A 21,079-nucleotide genomic window follows, 5' to 3' on the forward strand; every position below is an offset into this window, starting at 1 on the left:
TAAACTGTGGAAAAGAGAGACACACAGTGACATCCTTCTTGAGCTCAATCAGGGCAGACTGAGATTTTCATCCACTAGTTGGGGAACTCAGTCTAGAGAAACAGTTCTTAGAAGACTGATTCATATAGAAGTCGAAACAAGAGCAACTGTGAGATTATACATTTCCGTTGAGGCAAAGGCACCTGAGATTATAATTCTTTAAAATTCATACTTACACTTAAGAATGTTGTTCTTCAACTTTGCCTTGCCCTGCATGTACATGGAAATCTTTAAATTGCACCACTCTTACTTAATACATAATATTGATACTATGTTTACCCAAAGATTCCAACCATGTAGAAACATGATAGTTATGAATAAGAACAAGCATGTTAGGAAAGAAAGACATTAGAACTATTTTTAAGTTTTTTCTTTTTATTTGGTTGCCAAATCTGAAAGTTCAGTGCATTGACCAAAAGACTTCCAGTCGTAAGAGAGCATTCTAGCATGCGTAATGAGACTGGAATGCCTCAAGTGGAGAAAGTAGTTTGTGGGGGGACCACTCTCTCTAGCTAAGCACATGCCATTCCAGGAATTAATTACTGAGCTCCAATGAGACTTTTCAAAAGTTAGATCAACATTGGGGTTTAAGAAAAATTTTTTTTTCCTTAGTAGCCAGCAGCAAGCAGGAGTGTGGTTTTAAAGTGAAGCTTGTTTTTCCAGCCATGCCTGGGGGGACTGAGCTTCAAGGAGCTCAAAGAGACATTTAATTTATTGAGCCAAGTTTGTTTCTGCCCAGGAGACTGGAATCAACTGCTCTTTAGTAGGCAGATTCTGTCCTTCAAATCCAGAAAATGTAGACATACCAATCAGTAGCCAGGCCCTCATACCCAAAGTCCATTCGAATGGTGTTAATACTTTAGCATTAGGAGAGGGAACCTGGATAATTAGAGGTATCATGGTAAATCCCTAGAAAACCAACCAGGACAAAAGTTTATTTTGGTGATATAAATAGGGTTGACATCTTCCCGTAGAATTTGTCTGTCTGCCTTACTGACACTTACTGCTTTGTTTAAACAAACATTCCAGTATATGAGATGTAAGTATAAGACAAGGAAACTGGCTTCAGGCTTAGAAATGAGTTTCACTACTCTATTGCATTAGCATGTTGGATGGCTGCATCAGCAGGCTCTCAGTAAGGGGAGTGGTCTTTTCACAAACCCAGGAGGATCCCTGATCTCCTGGGAACCTTGAGTACTTCATATTCAAGTGATCGTCAGAGAAATCAGCAAGTCCCTTTGAGGCAGGTTTTTTGGGGCTGTTGCTTGAATTTAAAAGGCTGGCCCTGTAGTCAATAAAGCTCACCTTTTATGACATAACTAGCCACCAAGACCATTATTTGAGATTGTACCTGTATCCAGGACATATATTGTGTACTTATGATATGATAGTTTTATTCGAGTCCATAAGGGTAAATCTGCCTTTTAAAAATAATGGCTGCTTTGTAGTCAAGGGATCTTGAGGCTGGATGGGAGAATTCTGTGTCCTGAGTGAAACTGGGCTGAGCCTAGATCAGAGATGCCTGGCTCTGGCTGGCAGTCTCCAAATGATCAGGCCATGAAGCAGTTTCCAAGGGTGGTGATCTGATCACTCTTGCCTTCTCCTCATCACCGTTGCACATGCTTTACACTGGGGAAGACACCTAGGGGTTCTCCTAGGTAGTGCCAACCTCACCATTTCAAAAAAGACCTAATGGTAACAGTCAAAGAGCCTATTAATTCAATAATTCAGTCCTATTCATAACCACAATGTATATTTTTCTTTAATAATAGGAAATGCACGACATTCCTTGACCCAGAAGTGCATTTGGCTTGTTATTCTCTTAACCACAGTTGCTTCAGTTATGCCTGTGGTGGCATTCAGATTTTTGAAGGTGGATTTGTTCCCGACCCTAAGTGATCAGGTATGTTGGAGTACTGAAGAGTACTTGAATGGCTGGTTGTTGGCTCTTGGAATCATGTCCTTCTTGGAAGCCCAGGGAAGGGTGAATGAATGTGTCATTGGAAACACTTGCAGGTACACAGCATCACATCACAGTAGATGGAATGGCCCACATCTGAATGTAGTAGCCTTGTGAGTGCCGAAGAAGATAAAGGACTAGACTAAATGTGGGTGGGGAGTCACAGATTACAAGTTAAATTGGGTATTTTTAAAAGTTGACGTTTAAAAAAGAAGCTTACTGAGAGCATTTTGGACAATTGTTCTAAGGCAAAGGCAAGCTAGAGGGAAAGTTATTGACCTGGGGGAAAGGAGGGGCAATACAGGGAGATAGGTATGAGGTGGAGGGACTCTAAATATTTGTGGAAATGTGTAAGCAGATCCAAAAACATGGGGGAGATGTTATATCCTGAGCAGATTAAGAAAGGGAATAGCAACAGTATGGCTGGATTGTAAAAATAAAGTTAGAAGGAAAATAGAAAGAACGGATTATAGGAATACCTAAGCCAAGGCATTAACAGAACATATTTCAGTATTTCAGGGGCAGAATGGTATAAACAAGACGATGTCAAGTTAGGTCAGGACCCAGATAAAAAGAGAAAAGGAGAAAGAAAGGGGAGACATACATTCATAGCCGTGTCATGAGAAGGGGAAATGTTGATGGGGTGAGTGACCAGGCCAATGATGTGAGAGGGACTCGGGTAGAACTTCCCTTATCACACTGTCCCTCACATTCTGGGGCCAAAGTATGACAAGATTCCTTCTGAAATGACTCACGGATTCCCCTGTTATGTCTGTCCTTTCTCTTTGGCTCTGTGAGCCCATTCTGATGTAAACTGAGAAAATGATGGATGAGCTGAAGGAAGAAAGACAATGCTCATTTCTTCCGGCATTAAGTCAGATCATGATTTTCTGCTTTTAACGGCTTTCTCCTGACATGAAAGCCAGACTCCAGGAGATCAGCTGAATCAGAGAACAATGTGGCTTGCACAAAACTTTGGATCTTTTTCTCCTCAGCTTTACAAGGAAACGAATGAAGTGTTGGAAACCCACCCAAATGATGTTGAGCTCTTCTAAAGGCCACAAAAAAATCCCAAAGAAATGAAAACCTTGAAAATCTCATGGTCTGTTGACCTACTCATACCAGAGTTGGAAATTTCTGACTGTCCATTTCTAAATTTTCTCCTAGTTCAGTTACTAATGACTATTGGCTCTTGAGAATCTCTAAAAGAAAGCGAAGAGGGCTGTTTGGGGAGAATGGGACTATAAATTGTCATGCTGACTGTGTTTGGGTGGTGCATGTTAGAAAATTTTTCTGTACAAAAGTATGTTCCTATTCATTTAAGATGGATGTATAAGATGGAGACAAAAATGAAATTTGTCTTACTGTTAGCTTACTTAATAGTCACTTAGTAGCAATAAAGATTGACCAGCATCGAGTATAATCTTTTGGTGGAAAATTTCTCAGTTTTCAGGTGAAACATTTCCTTTTGCAATGAAGGTGAGTATTTTGTTGCTGTTGTTGTGTATACCAGGAAGGCCTTCGCTTCACAGGGTGGCCCACTGCCTGGAGTCTATGATTTGGATGCATCCTCTCACTCTGGGTCTTCTTCCTCTTCAGCTCCGTCAGCGGCAGAAGGCTCAAAAGAAGGCAAGGCCCCTACATAGCCGAAGGCCTCAGACTCGCAGATCAAGCTCAAGAAGATCTGGATATGCTTTTGCTCACCAAGAGGGCTATGGAGAGCTTATCACATCTGGAAAAAATATGCGAGCTAAAAATCTACCCCCAACATCAGGGTTGGAAAAGACACTGTATAATAGCACTAGTTGGATTGAAAATTTATGTAAAAAAACCACAGACACAGTGAGCAGCTTCAGCCAGGATAAAACAGTGAAACTGTGAGGCAAGATGAATTTGAACCGCATAGTTATCTTTTCACTTCAGCTGGAGCTGAAATTCAGCTGGCTCCAGAGTCTGGGATCGGGGGTTTGGGGTGGGGCAGACTGCCTTACTTGATTTAAATCTGTGGCAGACAGCTGCCAGTGCCCATCAAATGGCGCTGTGCTCTATGGGGAAACCAGGCCAGATGGTCACTGTCGAATTCGTGATTTGGTGGACAGACAGACCTCTCACAAGACAAGCACAGGTTTTTAACAACCTAGATACCAATGGACCTGAACTTCAGAATCTTATTTATGGAGAAAAACTTGTAAGTCTGCATATACATTGAATGAATCTTCAGATGGATAAAACGGTGCAATCAAAAGGTAATCAAAATATCCCAGCTGAAGAGTGTGCTTGTTGACAGATAAACACGTATAGGTAAGCTCAGCCTTTCCCAGGATATGCTTTTAAGATTTAAAATGCGTCCTAAGGTGCTTTCAGACTAAGAGCAGCTTGTCACTTTCCAGTCTTGATATCTACCTGTGTGTTCAACTGAGACAACACATCCCCTTCCGGCCTGAAGAGTAGAGGAATGTGTTGGTGTTCCTCATTTTTCTACTAGTTTAGAGATGAAGTAGAGTGAGCATCTTTACAGTGGGATGGGCTGGTAATGTGGTCAAATTTATTCAAAAAGCTCTGGGGCACATGTTCATGAAATGTCAGAGGCTCTCTAGTAGGTAGTCTAAGTACTTTTTAATGACTTTTATAACAGCCTCAATGATAGTTTGCCCCGAGTCATCCAAAATCATTAATAGAACCAGCAAAGCACTGGAATTTCACCCTTTAATGATTGTTTTTCATATAGTATATGGGCAAATACCTTCCAAGTTTCCAATTTTAAAAAGTTCAGATTTGAAACCAAACAGATTAATAAACAATCTCTTCAATTACTATTTAAATGCTCAGGCTTAGATCATTCAGAGTTAGTTGCTTTTGATCATCAGCTGTCTTGTTTATAATTCAAACATGGAAACATGTAGTTGAGGTTGATTTTTTGGAGATGGTTCGGTGCAAATTTTCAGTCCACATGTGAATTCCCACTGTAATTCCTGTGAGATTTGTGTCCGAACTCCAGCTCTATCGCGTCTTACCTCTCTCACTTTGGGCAGGTAATGTGCCTCCTCTGAGATTTTGTTTCTTCCTCTGTAAAATGAGGATATACTACCTACCTCATGTGGTTGTTTGAGGATTATCAAAGCACAAACTTTCGAATCATTAAAAACATAATTCTCATATGAATAGATGATGAGTTAAGTTCCATTTAACTCATAGTCAGAATAACAGAGCAGTTTGAAGAGAATGTGAAGAACTGGAATTGAAGTAGTCAGTGGGAAAGGCCTTGATGAAATGAGATTGCAAAGTAAGCTATAAAACCGGTTAGTGTCCTACAGGGAAATAAAACGATAACCTTGGAGGTAAATTTCAGAAGCAAAAACCAATCATCATCCATGCCTTATCAATTTCTACAAGTCAACCTCCAATTCTTCAGGAGCCTTAATTTCGTCCCTATTGAATTAGTAGTCAAAGTTATATTTCCCAGGAGTCAGATGGCCCTTGGATGGGTTTGATGGATAATGGGCTAGGGTGATATTAATTGATCACATAATGCTTTCTTTTTGGTCTTAATTTCCAAGTCTGGGATAATTTTTCCTAAATGGGATCAAATGAGCTATGTGTGAAAGAGCCTCCTACAGTGCTTTAGTCATAATAAATGCTCATACATGTTCCCTTTTCCCTTACATGCCTGCATAGACTTACCCAGATGTTAGTTTTCAATGTCTAAATTTGTCATTAGTTTCACTGAGTTTGCTGGCTTTTTGTAACGTTTTTGAAAGATTTGAAAAGTTTCAGTAAATGTTTTGGCACTACTGGCATTTGATGTTGTGTCTCTTCTTCATCGGGAACTCACTGGGGAGAGTTGGTCAACCGATTTTTTTTCTCCTCCTCTACATGTCTGGGGAAAATGTACATCAGTCTTAGGATCAGAGTCAAGAATAAAATGAACCAATTGGGCCTATATGTAAGGGATAGGAAAGATAAGGAACGTCCAAGTTTGCAAGTTTAGTTTAAATTAAATAAGGCTGTTTATAAACAAAGTAGATGATTGTGAGAGAAACACATTATCAGTTTACTTTGGCCCCAGGAGATTCAAACAAGCTCACACACCCATTGCAAGAGCATTCAATTATAAATGCCGGAGAATTTTTTGAATCTTAAGATAAAGAGCCTGAGGGGTGGACGGTGATGGTGGTGTACCGGGGAACAGTAAAATTTTAATTTTACATAAATGTTATCATATTATTTGGAAAGGAAAAAAACCTTTTTCTAGACTTGGGACTGAAGTTGGTAACCTTGTGTTTTTAAAGTCTCAGTCCAAGTTTTGAGCTCTTATAAGGCGATTGCAAATTGTATTTCCCTGACTTAGATCTGCTATCTTTGTCTCTCTCTTCTGCCTCCGGGTACACATACCTGTGGAGGAAAGAAAGCTAGAGAGGAAGGAAGGAATGGAGGGAAGAAAGGAGGAAGGGAGAAAAGTTTCCAGTTATATCTCTCTTAAGATGACCTGACTCTCTGAAAAAGAAATTTAATTCCTTAAAAGAAAAACATTGGATTGTATTTGAGATGTGAATAACAAAATCTCCTTTGTAGTCACTGTGAGATCAAGAAAAGATTATTTGAAAAGGGGCCAGTTGCTCTGGCTCCCTCACAGCAGTGCTGCTGGTGTATGCGAGGCAGGCATGCCATCTGACTCCCTGGGTCTTAGCATCTTAGTCCGTTAGTGGGGAGATTGGACATATGGTCTCCAAGACCCTTTCTCATTCGCTCTTTCTGTGAGCTGTTCTTGCCCGTATTTCCCACTGTGTGTTTGCACTTGGTTTTGATTGGAGAGAGACAGAAGAAGAGAGAGGCAGAGATGCTCTCTCTCGAGGGCAGAGCTTGGCTCTTGTCAGGGTTGGTATTTCTCTTGATCAACCCCTGGGGTCCTGCTTTCTTGGCTCTCACTCAGCCCACCACAGAGGACTAAACCCTATGGTCGTGCTTTGGCCTGGGTCAGCTGAACACACTCAATTTCTTGTTAATGATTCACTAAGGTCTTATATCCACCCTTTCCTCTCCTCTCTGCCATTTTAAATATCAAAAATATACAGAAACGAAGGTAAGATACTCACGCCCAGTAAGAAGAGGGCCATTTGAAAGTCCTCTCTACCTTGTCCCTGGGCTTAAAGGAGATTCTTCGGGCCTCAGCTTCCTCAAGATTCAAGCTGAAACAGTAGAGCTTGAGTGATTTACTTCATACTTATATAGAACTTTTCAGTTTGTGCATCAACTGAACTTTTTGGCTTTAAGTATCAGTTTGTACATTCTTTGAGCCTTCAACAACCCTGTGAGGGGGTCAGGACATTCATGTTAAACCTATTTTATGAAGAGGAAATTGAGGCACAGAGAGGTTAAGTGCTTTGCCCAATATCACACAGAAACTAAAAGAGCTGGAAGTCGCTCAGCTCTGCCACCAAATCCAAAGCTCACTACTTATGACTTCTCATTCCACCCTAGCTCCTCTCATAGATTTGTGATTTCTAAACATTCCACCCTCCTTCTAAAATAGTCATTCTGTTTCTCAAGTGTACAGATTCAGGGACGGAGTGTAAACAATGTCAAAACGTTTTGCAATGTCTATTTCAGGTGTTCTCTTTCCCTCTCAATGCAAATAAGCAAGATTTCCTCCTTTCCTTCCTTTCCCTTATGCATTTCATGAAGTTAGAGAGGTGTGGAGGACACACAAGGGAAATCAACACGCCTCAAACTATTTTTAGAAATTTCTAGAAAATGCAAAAATCAGAAAGGCTTCTGATTTTTACGGTAAGGAATTGCATTACTGTGTTACTGTGTGCACAAAATGTCTTGAGATTGATACGATCTAATTAGTTAAAGCACTCAGAAGTATTATTTTACATTAAAAAAAAATTGGACACAAAGTTTAATGGTGGAAGAAGCCAGAAATGATGACGCCTTCTGGACCGTGATGGGCTTTTGCAGGTCAGGGGTCAGATAATCATGTGGGGCCACAATTTTCCAATTTTTGCATTAACATCTGGTATTAAATGTCTGCTGTTTGCTCTACTGCGTCACATTTCATTCCTCGGTGAGAAATCATAAACTTTTGCAATTCCCTAGCCTAAGCATTTCGCTGAACTGCCTGGAAGCCAGAATTAGATGACCCATGTGTTTCAAAATGCTCATTGCAAAAGATTCGGAGGACCTGGCTGGGCTAATCTGTAGGTTGGGACCCATGACTTAACCGAGAAAGGGGCCTATGTGTCCTCATGTTTCAACACTTCCTGGCAGACCTATTCTTGTAACTGGTGCAGAATGCAAATCAGCTTGGAGCTGCGTAAATAAACGACCAGAGTTCAAGAAATACTAATGATGAGTTGGCCAGAAATCTCTGGCTATCTCAATTCGAATTCCCGTAAGGTTTACAAGGGCAATTTAAAATTTTTAATAAACTGCAGCCCTGGGCTTATACAGAAAAATCTTGTTGAACCAGGATGCATGGAAAGATGATGGTTAACTTAATTTGGAAGTGATCAAGGAGAAATCCAGTCGTTTCATTCTTGTCACAAATGTTTCTATGCTCCGTGCCTCCTTCCAGGTAAATGTGAGCAGTGAGTAGGATGCGGTCGATGATTTTGCTTCTGGTCCCCTTTCTGACTCCCTCTTCTCAGTGTGCAGCACTATGTAAATATAGAAGCAGAGCTGATGTACAGAGATTGGACAGGAATTGCACTGACTCCAGAAAATCCTCAGTAGAGGTTTTGAATAACATTCATGTTACTTTCTTGAGATGATGTCACTTTCATTAAGTGATGATTGAAAAAGAATTAATTTGAGATCACGATTAGGTGATTGGAGGAGATATTAAAACTTTTATCCATCAGTTCGGCAGGAACGTTGACCAGTAAGAATTGACATGGGCCATTAATGGCTGGCGCTGCCCCCCTGCTGATGGCAGCTGGCACTCAGCATTATTCTGACCACACTCTAAGTCGCATATGAAAACAATGCCTATTTTTCTTTATAAGGTGCCTACTTGGTTTGAACTAGATAGAAACAAGATTTATAGGCCAAGTAATCAACAGATACTATAGGACAGGTCAAAATATTTTCTTGATATTGCTTTGCTGTCCCAGCTAATAGCTTACATTTTCTACAGCCGTAAGATGATGTATTTTGAACAACATGAATCATTTCTAGCTGCACAACATTAATGAGAAAATATCCTTAGATGTTGTGAATGGTTTCTTATCTGTATGAATTACTGACATTATTGATCAAATAACTTTACAAATAAAACATTTATAAATAATTGTGGTTCGGGAGTCTGGGAGTTTAGTTAAATTTTTGGTGCTAGAAAAGATCACCGGAAATATCTTTTTGATTGGCAGGACTTTGTTTTCTGGTTCCATTTCCTCCTCAAAGTTCTCAGTGGAAGGTTTACACATAGTTTACACCTAGTGCACATTTCGTTATCTCAGATGAAATGTGCTAAAGCACTTTGCACTACTGGGCTGAGCCCTGAGTGTGAGGAGGCGAGGAGGGTCTGAGATACTAAGAAACAGAAACTCTTTCTTTTTCCCTCCCTTGGGGAGGTTCTACTGCAGAATCTTTCTACTGCACGTTACGCACGCCATAGTGCATTGAATTTAAGATGCTCCCATTTCAAAGATGTACCATTAATTTATATACTACATGAAAACAAAAAAAATTGCCAATTAGAGTTGCAAAGATGCCATGGCATGAGAGACTTATTCCTCATTTCAGAGATACTAAAATATGAAATATGGTAATTTCTGGATTGTAGGAGTTTGAGAAATGGCTGGTGAAAAAATACAGTGTATGGTGACTACTTTTTAAAGATGTGTGAAGGGGATAATAGTTGCAGTAGTTATTAGAGGTTGGACATATTTTATTTTTTTAGAAAAAAAAAAGAAACAATGATTTTTTTTGCAGCCAAAGGAAAGGGAGGGCCTGGAGAGGCAGGGCAAGAGGGCATGCTCTCGGGGGAACATTTCCGAGGGCCTCTTCACGGAGTGTTAATGATGCCAAGAACAGTGAGTGAGCTGCTGTAATGAGCCTGGGCAGATGCACACCCCCCACCAGAGGATAGGTCACCTCCAGGGCAACTCCCTGGGACCTACGGGGTTTGCCCAGTGCTCAGAGAGCGTCACGTCCTTCTTAGAACCCTGCTGCTTGGCCTAGGGAGTCCCTGGGACTTAACTGCTATCATTCTGGCAGTTAACCTGATTAACTTACTTGTATTTTATTCTCTGCTGCAGCATTCTCACAAAAAGAATGAGAAAGTTACTTATTGATGGATTCCCTTATTAATCGCATAAAGAAGGCAGATGGTGCGAGGACTGAGAGTCTGGGCTCTGGGGTCAGGAGCCTGGCTGTAGCTCCAGCCCCTCAGGCAACTTTCTTAACCTTCACTTCTAGCTGTCCTTTTCTTACGCAGCAGCCCACTGGAATAGTAATCTTACCTACGCGGCTGGCTCCTGTCGGATGAGAGAAAGCTTGTTGCAAAACACTTGTCATAGTGCCTGGCTCACACGCAATGCCAAATAAATACAAATAAATAAATACAAGCTGTCCATGTTACCAGAAGAGCAGCCAAGGGTTGGTAATCCAGAGGGCTGCATTTTACTTGCCTTAGAAGAGATTTAACAGCCCTTTGTTTTGAAATATTCAGTTCAAGGAGGCTAGATAGAGCTGGATTGTTGGAGAGAAGGAGGGACTCTGGGGGTTGAGGAGAAGCCTCAGTGACTGAATGACAGAAGGATCTGAATTTCTCAAACCTGGGAGATGAAGGGGTGGTGCATTCTACTGAGCGACAGAGATCCTAATCCTGCTCGCCTCCCAAAATCCCCAAGAGATGGCAGATGGTGCGACACCCAGATGCATTGGGTGTGATCAAGAAGTACCAAGGCTTCAGAGCAATGGCCCCTGTTCTCTGTGGCTTAAGTCTGTGGCCAACAGAGAGCTGGGAGTGTGGTCATGCTGAGATGTGGAGAGCCAGACATCAATAGCGGTGACATGGGGGCCTTGGAAATAATGGCGCCTATTAGTGTCTAAGGAGTAGGACTTCCCTTGGTTCCTGGGACCAGGTAAGACCTGAAGTTCTTATAGGATCCAAGGGGATAGGGTAGGGAGACTGGAGGTTCAGAGCCAGTCTAACTGAATACAGAAAGATAAAAGAATGTGACACTTCTTACATCTCAGTTTTGTAGAGCAAACCCGTACCCATTAATTCTTTGACTTACTATTCTGTCTAAAAGTCATCGTTATCAGCTCCTTCTGGGAAGGCGTTCTAATGAGGTATGTGTGTCCAGTCCAAGTTGCCTATAGGGCTCTTGTGTTCTCCGCATCCCTTTACCCTCACCCCAAACTCGACCTCCTTTTACCTACCCCATGGTGGTGTTTCTTAATCCATCCATCCACTAGGCTGAAATGAAGGATATCAGACCCAAACCCCTCAAAGGCTATTCTCCATTGGATACTCATTCTTTTCAACTGCCACTTACCCTTTACATGGGCTTTCCACCTGATCCTCTGGCAAGCAGCCTGGGAACTTTCTGTAAAATAGCATTATAGAGCAGTCAGAGGCATTCAGCTGACTTGCAGCTGGTTAGGATGGCTCCCCGAAAAAAGCAAAGAGGATGAGTAGAGTGCCTCCTCTATATCCTCGGTGCTCTGAGTGGCTCCAAAGAGGAACTATGTTTCTCTGGGTATTAGAGATGATTGAGACAGGGTTGTAAGGTAAGTGGTTTGTCTTGGGTATCCTCCTTCACTCAGTGTGTACTCTTCTTACCACCTAACACTCCCTTCCCCATCCAGGGTCTCTTCTAAGCATCTCACTGTTCTCTCAGTTATCTGCTAAGCTCCTGTAAAAGCGTTCCAGGTGACGCTTCTGCATTCCAACAGGGGACCGTATACTTTCTACTACTTCCTGCAGGAATCCTCTTCAGAATAAGCCTACAGATGGCATTCAACCTCAGCTCAAATGTCCCCAGTGGTGCAGCGCTCGCGAGCTCAAGGCAGCCGACCCCTAATGGGACAGCCCCGTTGGTGAGGAAATGCCTTCTTCTCCTGACCCGGGGTCTGTTTCCCCAGTCACCACCCGTGGCCTGCTCCTGCCCTTGGAGAAGAGGCCGAATCAGTCTCTTCCTCGTGACAGCACCTCAAATATTTGAAAACAAGTGTTCTCCCCTCTGTCCTCCTCTCTTCTCCAAGTTACACAGCAGCTTCTATCAACTGCCTAGAGTCTTGAAAGTGCTCTGTAGTCTGATAGTGGGGGTTGGAATCGTCCATGATCTCTCAAGTATTTTCATCCTCCTTGGGAACCTTGACCCCATTTGGGGAGGTATACCTTGAGGCTGACGAAATATGGGAAAATAGAAACTGGGAAAAAGATGACCGCGGGAGAAGTTTCCAAAGACTGGCATGCTGATGTCCAAATAGTCAGAAGTTTCCCTAATACCACTGCGTAGGCTGGGGTGGTCCCTGGTGTCCTTGGCACGAAAAAGTTGATGAACAAAAGCCAACGACAAAACTAAAAATGTTCCCACAGTAAAAGGAGGGACCTGAGGATCATGGGGAATTAAGAAGGGGAAATAGCTGGGGGGAAAGCCATGGGACACATTGAGTTGTAGGAAAGAAGTGAAAGACCACCTACACTATGAATAGTCTGGCTTCCCCAGTAAAGGAGGGGAGGGAGAAGGCAGGGTGTGGCTGTCACTTAGAAAGCTCACCACCTGTGGGATTGTTTAGCAAAGACACGTTCCCCACGCCCACTTCCCCAAAGGGAAAAGGGGGATCATCAGACATTCCTTGCAGGGTTGTGAAGGCTAGGTGAATGACTATAATACAGCAGCCAACATTTTTTCAGCCTTTATTAAGTGCTGAGTATCTCATTCAGTCCTCACAACCACACAATGAGGCAGGTACCGTTATTTTCCCTGTTTTCAAGTGAGAGAACTAACTAAACCCTAGAGAGTAACTGGCCCAGAGTCACATAATAGAGAAGCTGGGATTCAAACTCCGAGGTCTGGCCTCTGCTCTCAACCCAATGTCATGTCTCAGAGACACACTGGTTGTGGGTTCTATCTTTCTAGTTCCTGGTGGCACACTTCTCATGAAAGCTTTCCATTTTTATCTGATCCCCTGAGATATCCAGTGTTTAGTATTTCTTAGCTTTTAAGTTTCTTTTTTTCTCTCAACTTCCAATCTATGAGTCAATATAAGGAAGAAAGGAGAAGGTTATTTCCTTTAGAAGTTACCTTATCTGCTTTGTTTCTACAGTAGACAGCACCTGCCTTGATCGAACGCCAGGCGTGTGTTGATTCTCCATGGAGCTCTGCTTTGGGGTTCTTCAGTCACACATACTGGAATCAAGCACAGTAAATTCCACATGCAGCTTGCTTTTCCCCATACAGTTTTGTAAATTCTTCAGCATTCATACCAAATTTTTGACGGCCATTAAAGTATTCCTCAGCCAGGTCAGCCAGAAGAGGTTGCTCCAAATTTTTGAGTCAGCACCAGAGCTCTGAAGGGTTAAAATACTTGGTCACTTTTGTTACTGTCTTCCAGCGTTTGGTGCTGATCACTGGCAGACAAACCTGCCATTTTTCATCTCTCTCTAGATGCTAGATTTTTGTTTTAAATGTGATCATAGGTTTGAATGGATGCAGAGTCTGCTAGAAAGTTGATTTTGACTCTGAAGCTGACTTTATCTTATGGAGGATTGCCAAGAACAAAATGTCTATGCTATGGCAAGAAATTAGCCTCACTAACCAGAATAGTGCAAAATTTTTGCTATAGCATTTCTTTACATTCCTCCATTCTGTTCCCAACGGCCCCGGTTGTTAAGCAAGCCTTTCACCTGCCTTATTTCTCCACACAATCAAATCACAAACGTGGAGATGTTTAGCAAGTCACAAAGGTAAGTTATTTGTTCTACGATTCCCTGAGGACCACTTGATTAAGGATGGCTCCCTCAACCCAGAACCGCAGAGTCCTTGTCACTGGAAGTGTGTTGGTAAGAAGATAAGAAACACCTGCTAACCTCAGTGAAGTGGTCATCCTATCTCCGCCTTCACACCCCTTATACATACCTCCAGAATCACACTTATTACGGTTGTGCTGATTATATATTTATAAGCCTGTCTGCTCCTCTAGGAAAGAGTTCGCGTCTTATTTGCCATCGAATTTCCAGTGCATTGCACAGTTCCTGGCAGATTATTTATTGTCATAATATTTGCTAAACGAATGAATGGACATGATTCAGACTTATTGTTGAAATAAAAGTTCTGTTCTGCACAAAGCATTGACGTGGTCTTTTTGGCACCATTATACTTGGAAAACACATCTCCCATCTAACAACGGATGCATGAATACAGTGTGTTGACCACATCCTAGGGATAAATTCTAGAGTTTCACTGCTGTAATCATTCTTCTGGGTTGATATCCAGCATGGAGTAAAAACCCACAGGGGTTACTGAGCCCTTAAAAATGCCTCATCAACTAAACCCTGGCACGCAAGATCTATTTTAAATGCACTATAGTCTGTTGGGCTTTAGGTAGTTTTTCCTCTCTGGCTAATAGAGTATTTTTCCTTGGGCTTGACTTTTTACATTTAAATTTTTTCCTAGCCTTGGTTGTCTTTCCTTGTTTATATTTTACCTTTACTTATTATCTCTATTCATATGGGAAACCACTTTGAGTCTTTGGGAAATGAGGTAGGATATGACTAAATAAATAAAAAGACACTTATGTCATAGGTAGGTGACTAGGACTCACGCAGAGACTTTTGGGACAGGTGGATGGAAGTTGTCTCTCTATCTTCCACTGGTCCATTCCCTGATCCCATGACCAGGTCACTTAATCCACATTGCTGTTTGCTTCTGTTAGTTGATATAGATAGTTGGGAATCATACCTTCAAAAATAGTGACTGGAAGCCTTTTTTTTTTTAGAACATGACTCAGTCATGGCACTGAAAACAACCACAGTCATGACTTCTCAGCAGTTCTTTCCAGCCCCAAAAGAATTGCTAGGGTTTTTTTCTTCAGGTCCTTAGGGACAGGATGCCTCATGAGGACATTCTTGCTACTTCTTGGCAAATCAATTCATAAAGCAACAGGCTGCATATCTGGGATCCATGGGGAAAACAGGAGCTGCATAAAACACAGTCTAGACCCTCAAATGTCTTCAGGTCAGTGAGGAAAAGAGCTTGGCATATGGCATATGAAAGTAATGGAAATAGCCGTGTGCTTGGAATCAGAGCACCTGAGTTCATGGTCAGGCTATGGGATCTTGAGGATTTGACCTAATTTTTCCAGACTTCATTCCCTTGCTCGCCAAATGGAGCTCGTCACAGGGCTGTAGTCAGGATTAAATAAGAGAACGAACACCAAAGAAGTTTAGAGCTTGCATAATAATATACCAGGAGTACATGTCATAACAAAGAAATAGTGCTCAAATTTGATATAAAATGATGCATTTGAAAGAACTTTGGAGGCATACAGACTTGGATTCACAGGGTCTTACTAACTGTCTGGTTTGGGGCAAGGTACTTGACATCCATGAGTTTCAATTTCTTAATCTGTACAATGGGTATATTGACACCAGCATCACGGAGCTCCTGGGAATATTTGTGGAAACGTATGGAAAGCATAAAACAGACTGGCTGGCACATAGTACACACTGGATAAATGGAAGCTTTCATTTCATTATTACTTTAATGTAACAATAGAAATCTTATATAACTTGGTGCTGAATTGATTGCTTACAGCCTGTGTAGGAGTTCAGAGAAGAGGTGCGCCAACTGTACTTTGGGTCTTGTTAAAAAGGCTTTATGGGGCCAGTCCTGATGGCCTAGTGGTTAAATTTCAATGCTCACCGCCTTGGCGGCCAGCGTTCGTTTCCCAGTTGCAGAAACACACCACCCGTCTGTCAGATGCCACACTGTGGTGACAGCTCACATAGAACTGAAATGACTTACAACCAGAACATACAACCAGGCACTGGGGCTTTGGGGAGGAAATAAAAAAGAAGATTGGCAACAGATGTTAGCTCAGGGCGATGCTTTCCCTGCAAAAAAAAAAAAAAAAAAAAGTAGAAAGGTTTTACAAAGATGGGGGATTTGAGATAGGCTGGAAAGGCAAGTAAGCTTTGCTTAGGTGGAATAAACTGTAGTGTTTACCCAAGTTAGTCCTCTGGGCGAAGACATGATAGCTCAGTCAGGATCACACTTGTATTCTTCTTGGACGTTCTATAGCACCTAGCATGCGAGCTTAGGAGTTATTTACATCTTTGCCTGTCTCCCTGAGAATTCCTGGAAGAAAGGGAACACACTGTTTTCATCTTTATGTTCCTTAAAGTAGTGACTCTCAATCCTGGTCATCCTTAACACCACAAATATCACCTATAGAGCTTTTACAAATACCCATGCTGGGGCCTCATGCCAGACCCATGAAACAGGAATCTCAGGATACGAGTCCCAGGCATTACTGGTGTTTTTTCAAAGCCTCCCAGGCATTTATAACATGAATCCAGGTTAAGAACCATTGCCTTAAAGCATCGACCACACGTGAGTAGACGTGCGTTCAATTGTTGAGGTGGTTGCGTGGGATGGAATGTGCCAGGAAGCACACAGGTGGGACTGGGATTAGGAGTCACAGGTTCCAGGTGCAGCCCTGCCCTAAGCGCTGGTGGGTCTTTGGCCTCCATGGGCTCTGTGTCCTCATCTGCCCAATAGGGAGGCTGGACTCTCTGTCTCTTCAAGCCCTGATGGTCTATGATGTAGCCAAGCGAGTGTCGTCCCCTACCCTCCAGTCTGGAGAACGAGGCTTGGTGGTGGAATTGTGGGGATTCTCCTCTAGCTTTCTCCATAAACACACCACTTCTTTCCTCCCCATGCCAGCCCCACCCAGAGGCGCATCAGAGGTGCTCATTAAGGACATTTGAAAACTGTTTTTCTCTTTTCCCGAAAAACACCATGAAATTGTCTGCATTTGTTTATTTCTAATGAAGGAAATGCGCCCCTTTTATTGCAAACACCCTGTGGAGGGAGGCGAGGGCCTCTCCCTGCAGTCTGGTGGCTGAGAGCAGAGCTGCCGGCTGTGCCTCACCTGTCCCCACAGCCAAGATGGACATGGCCCCACATGCTTTCCATACGTAAACCTTTGTGAAGTTTCCTGCGGACACAGCGGCAGATTGGGCCCAGTTGCTGTTTCTGGCCAAGGTAGCTCAAACCACATACCTGGAGGGGAATCAACGCAAATACTGTTCCCCCAGAGGAAAAGTAAGCAAGTGGCACCTTCTCTTCTTAGTCATGGGACCCCTCTCCCATGGACCAGGCATTGGCCAAACCTATAGTATAATTGCAAATTTCAGTCCTGAAAATCACTGCGTGCTTGGACTAGGCCACCTGATGCTCCTTAAGAGGCAACCATCCACTTTCACCCTTAATAAACAACAGAGGGGGCTGGAAATTAGAAGGAAGATAGTGCGCACGTGGGGGATTTCATCTGGAATCCCAGCTTCTCAGTGTGAGTTTAGGGCCAGGAGGTGGAGCACAGACGGGGCCTGTGCCCTGGCCCCCAAGCTCTTTCTGGGGTCCTGGAGTGAGTTTCTGAGAGCCATGTTGGGTGGTTCTGGGAGGCAGGCTGGCTTGCCTCATGTTTGTGAGAGTTTTGAGGAGGGGCATTTGGCCTGTTAGTGGGTGATGGCAGCAGCCGTTCTGAGAATAGAGTGTCCTGCAAAGACAAAATCAGCAGCCCTAGAATCTTCTAGAGAAGAATCCCTGAGCACGCTGCCCTTCTGGTGATTTGTAAGTAATATTTTCTGGTAGAGACCCCCCTTGAGCTTCTGCTCAGCAGGATTCTGGGAACGGGCTCAAGCTCTGGAACTAGAATGCAGTCCCGTGCTTCCTACCCCAGTTAATTGCTCCCTCTCACCCCGGTCAGTGAGCATCCTTAGAACCTCGGCTTCCTCATCTGCAACATGGGAAGAAGGGGAGCCTCTGCAGGGGCTTTTGCAAGGATTAGCTTATCCATTTATGTAGTTAAGTGACTCGGCTCTGAAGCCAGACTGCCTGAGTTAGAACCCCGCTCTACCACATCCAGCTCTGTGGCCTTGAGCAGGTTAATTGTTCTTTCCCTGCCTCAGTCTTCTTACCTGTAAAATGGCGAGGATAAGAATAGAACCTACCTCATGGGGTTGTAGTGAGAATAAAATGAGTTAAAACTTGTAAAGCTCCAGGAACAGCAGCTGGTTCAGAGCAAGCACGCAATAACAGGAAGAGTTTCAGTTATAGTGCATCATCGTCCTCCACACAGTGGCTGGCAAGCCGGACGTGCCCAATGACTGCTGGTTATTATGACTACTGGGACTATTATCCGCTCAGCTGGGAAAGAACATCTGTCCTCACCTCTCATTTCCTCCCTCTCCATCTCCCGGGATGATTCAGATGTGAGTCCCCTGAGGTGTCATCCTGGCCCTGAGGGAGGAGAGGGTGGGGCTGTGGAGCCAAGTGAACAGAGCAAGGATGTCAGGCTTGCAGCCCAGGCCCAGGATCAGCTGACCTTTCCACAGGAAGAGGAGAAACCACAGCCGCCCTCACTTTCCCTGGGCTCTCACTGAGTCATGCTAAGTCATGCTCCTTGGGTCTTGCCCCATGGAGAACAACGTTTCCGCAGAAGCCAGAGAACGTGTGCCTAGGGTCCCAGGCTCTGTGCTCAGACCAGGATGCTCTGATGGGGCTGCCTGTGTGGTGGGGGTGGGGAGAGAGGGTTATGGCTCCCTGGGGGCCTCTGATCTCCTCTGGCAGCTACAGAAGAGGCTGAGCACTTGCTTCAAAGAGGAAAGTCCTCTTCTGGGGTCAGAAGGGGAGGAGAATAAGTGGTCTCTGGTTGGTTCTTTAGCATAATTGCTATTCTTTTCTCTAAAATTAGCCCATGTCTTATTACTACAGAGAAATGACCTTAACGCATATTCATTGATTCTATAAATCTTGGAGGGCCCACCATATGCCAGGCACAGTGCTAGGGAATACCGTCAAAGAAGATTTCATGAAATCATAAATAACTACTATATAGTACTTTCAGTTTGTTATAAAAATGGGTTCAAAGTCTGATGGGGATACAGTTGGCTGCATCTTAAAGTTAGGGAGACGAGGAAAGAGAGACAATCTCTCAGCAGGGCTCCAGGACACCTTGAGTTCATAAACAATGTGATTCCTCCTGTGGAAACCTCCATCTCCACAGTGGATAAAGGATGTCCTGTCTGATGAATGACCCTTCCTCAAATTGTTCAGCATGTCTATTGATCATCAACTTGTTCTAGGCACGTGAGTCGTATGGGGTTGCCATCCTCTATCATTTTCATATAAGATGAGCAGAAGCATCCCTACGAGAACAGTGACTTTAAGCCATTCAGTACAGAGGTCCCTAGAGATATCTTTGGTGCTTTCTTCTCCTGTCGTCTTCTATCAGTTTCATAGGACCTTGTCTCCATTTCTGTTTTTTGAGATCTATTCTTCCCTTCTCATAACCAGACTGCCACAAGACATCTTTGAGAGGATGGATACTCACTGGCTGGCCAAAGAGAGGCTTCAAAGTGGGCTTACAGGGAGCCGAGACTCAGTGGGGCTTACCTCTCACTCATCTCCCCTTTTCCCTCTAGGATTACATAATTTTGAGTTGTCCTATAGCATTTAGGGATTTGGTTTATTATTTTATGTGCACTGTATTGTTGTCATTCAGAGACTGAGGTTTTTCCACGATGATTCCTCAACTAGAACACACACTCTTTGTGGTCAGGGGCCATGTCTTTTCATTCTTTCATGGTCCCAATTTCTTTTAAGGGTCTCATCAAAGAAAGTTTCAGAAAACAATTCCCTAAAATAGAGCCAAAGAATATTTGAGATCTATTTGGCTTTAACGTTACCAGGAGAATGTAGTTGTAGTACAGAACTTTCTGGATATTCCTGTAATGTTCATTATTCAAAGTTGGCCAAGAATAAGACAGGAGTAGGTCTGGGCTTCACCTACCTCTCCATTTGTCTCACATCATACTCCTCTCTCTTTAATCTCAAGACTCACTGGCTTTCTTCAAGTACTTCAAAGACTTTGCACATACTGTTCCCTTTGTCTGGAATGCTTCCCTCCTCCCCCCACTCCCAACCCCTGCTCACATTTGCCAAGTTAATTCCCACTCACCCTTGAGAACTTACCTCAGTTACCATGTTTCCAGACAATCTCCCCTGATTTCCCTCACTAGGTAGCATCTCTTTGTTTCCAATATTCCTCCAGCCCCTTTACCTCTCCTTCTGGGAACTTAATACCTAACACATTTGCAGTGTAATTGACCAGTGTCAGTGATGAGCCTCCTTCTCCAGATGGAAAGCTCCATGAGGGCAGGGCCTGTGTCTGTTTTTATTCATCACTTCCTCCTTAGTACCTAGCATATATTAGGTACTCAATAAATCTTGTAAGTGACTGATTTGAAATGAATGTCAACATTTAAATCAATCCACAATGTTTTACTGAGCATCTACTGTGAGAGAATATGCTGAGGCCTATTGAGGATAAAGAGAAAGAAAAAGGCTAGGAGCTACAAAGGTGCCAACAGCAGAAATGATGTTGAGTGGTGGCAGAGTAGACTAAGGAGCGGGCCAAGAAAATACGGAAATTGAATGATGTTATAAAGCAAGGTACAAAGAATGGAATGGGCTTCCCTCATGAGGGTGAGGGGATGCAGGTGGAGCTGTTGAGCTGAACTGATGTGTTGCAATATCAAATTAGTGGTACAGTTGAGTAAGAATATTTGTATTAGTTATCTACTGCTGCATGACAAATTACTTCAAAACTTAGTGGTTAAAAACAACAGTTACCATCTTATTGTTTCTGTGGGCATGGCTTAGTTGGGTCCTCTGCTCTGAGTCTCTCACAAGGCTAGAGTTATAGTCTCATCTGAAGGCTTGATCAGAAAAGTATCCATTCAGGTTCACTCAATTGGTTGTTGTTGGGATTCAGTTTGTCATGAGCCGTTGGGCTGAGGGCCTCAGTTCCTCACTGGCTAATGGCCAGAGGCCTCCT

At 43.1% G+C, this 21,079-nt stretch overlaps 1 protein-coding gene across 12 annotated transcripts in view; it reads left to right on the forward strand.

Moving 5' to 3' along the window:
- The window catches only part of ATP8B4 (ATPase phospholipid transporting 8B4 (putative)), a 216,324-nt gene extending 210,528 nt beyond the window's left edge, over positions 1-5,796 (forward strand). For all 12 annotated transcript variants that reach the window (XR_011528524.1, XM_070580607.1, XM_008534847.2 and 9 more), the window contains 2 exons: positions 1,812-1,942; positions 3,599-5,796. Coding sequence is in view for 11 of the 12 variants with exons in the window: in XM_070580607.1 (XP_070436708.1) it covers positions 1,812-1,942; positions 3,599-3,880 (413 nt within the window). In the remaining variant the exon portion in view is untranslated. The remainder of the gene's footprint in view (positions 1-1,811; positions 1,943-3,598) is intronic.
- Positions 5,797-21,079: the final 15,283 nt, after the last annotated feature.

Source organism: Equus przewalskii, chromosome 1 (genome assembly GCF_037783145.1).
Source record: "Equus przewalskii isolate Varuska chromosome 1, EquPr2, whole genome shotgun sequence".
In the NCBI taxonomy this organism is placed as follows: Eukaryota; Metazoa; Chordata; class Mammalia; order Perissodactyla; family Equidae; genus Equus; species Equus przewalskii.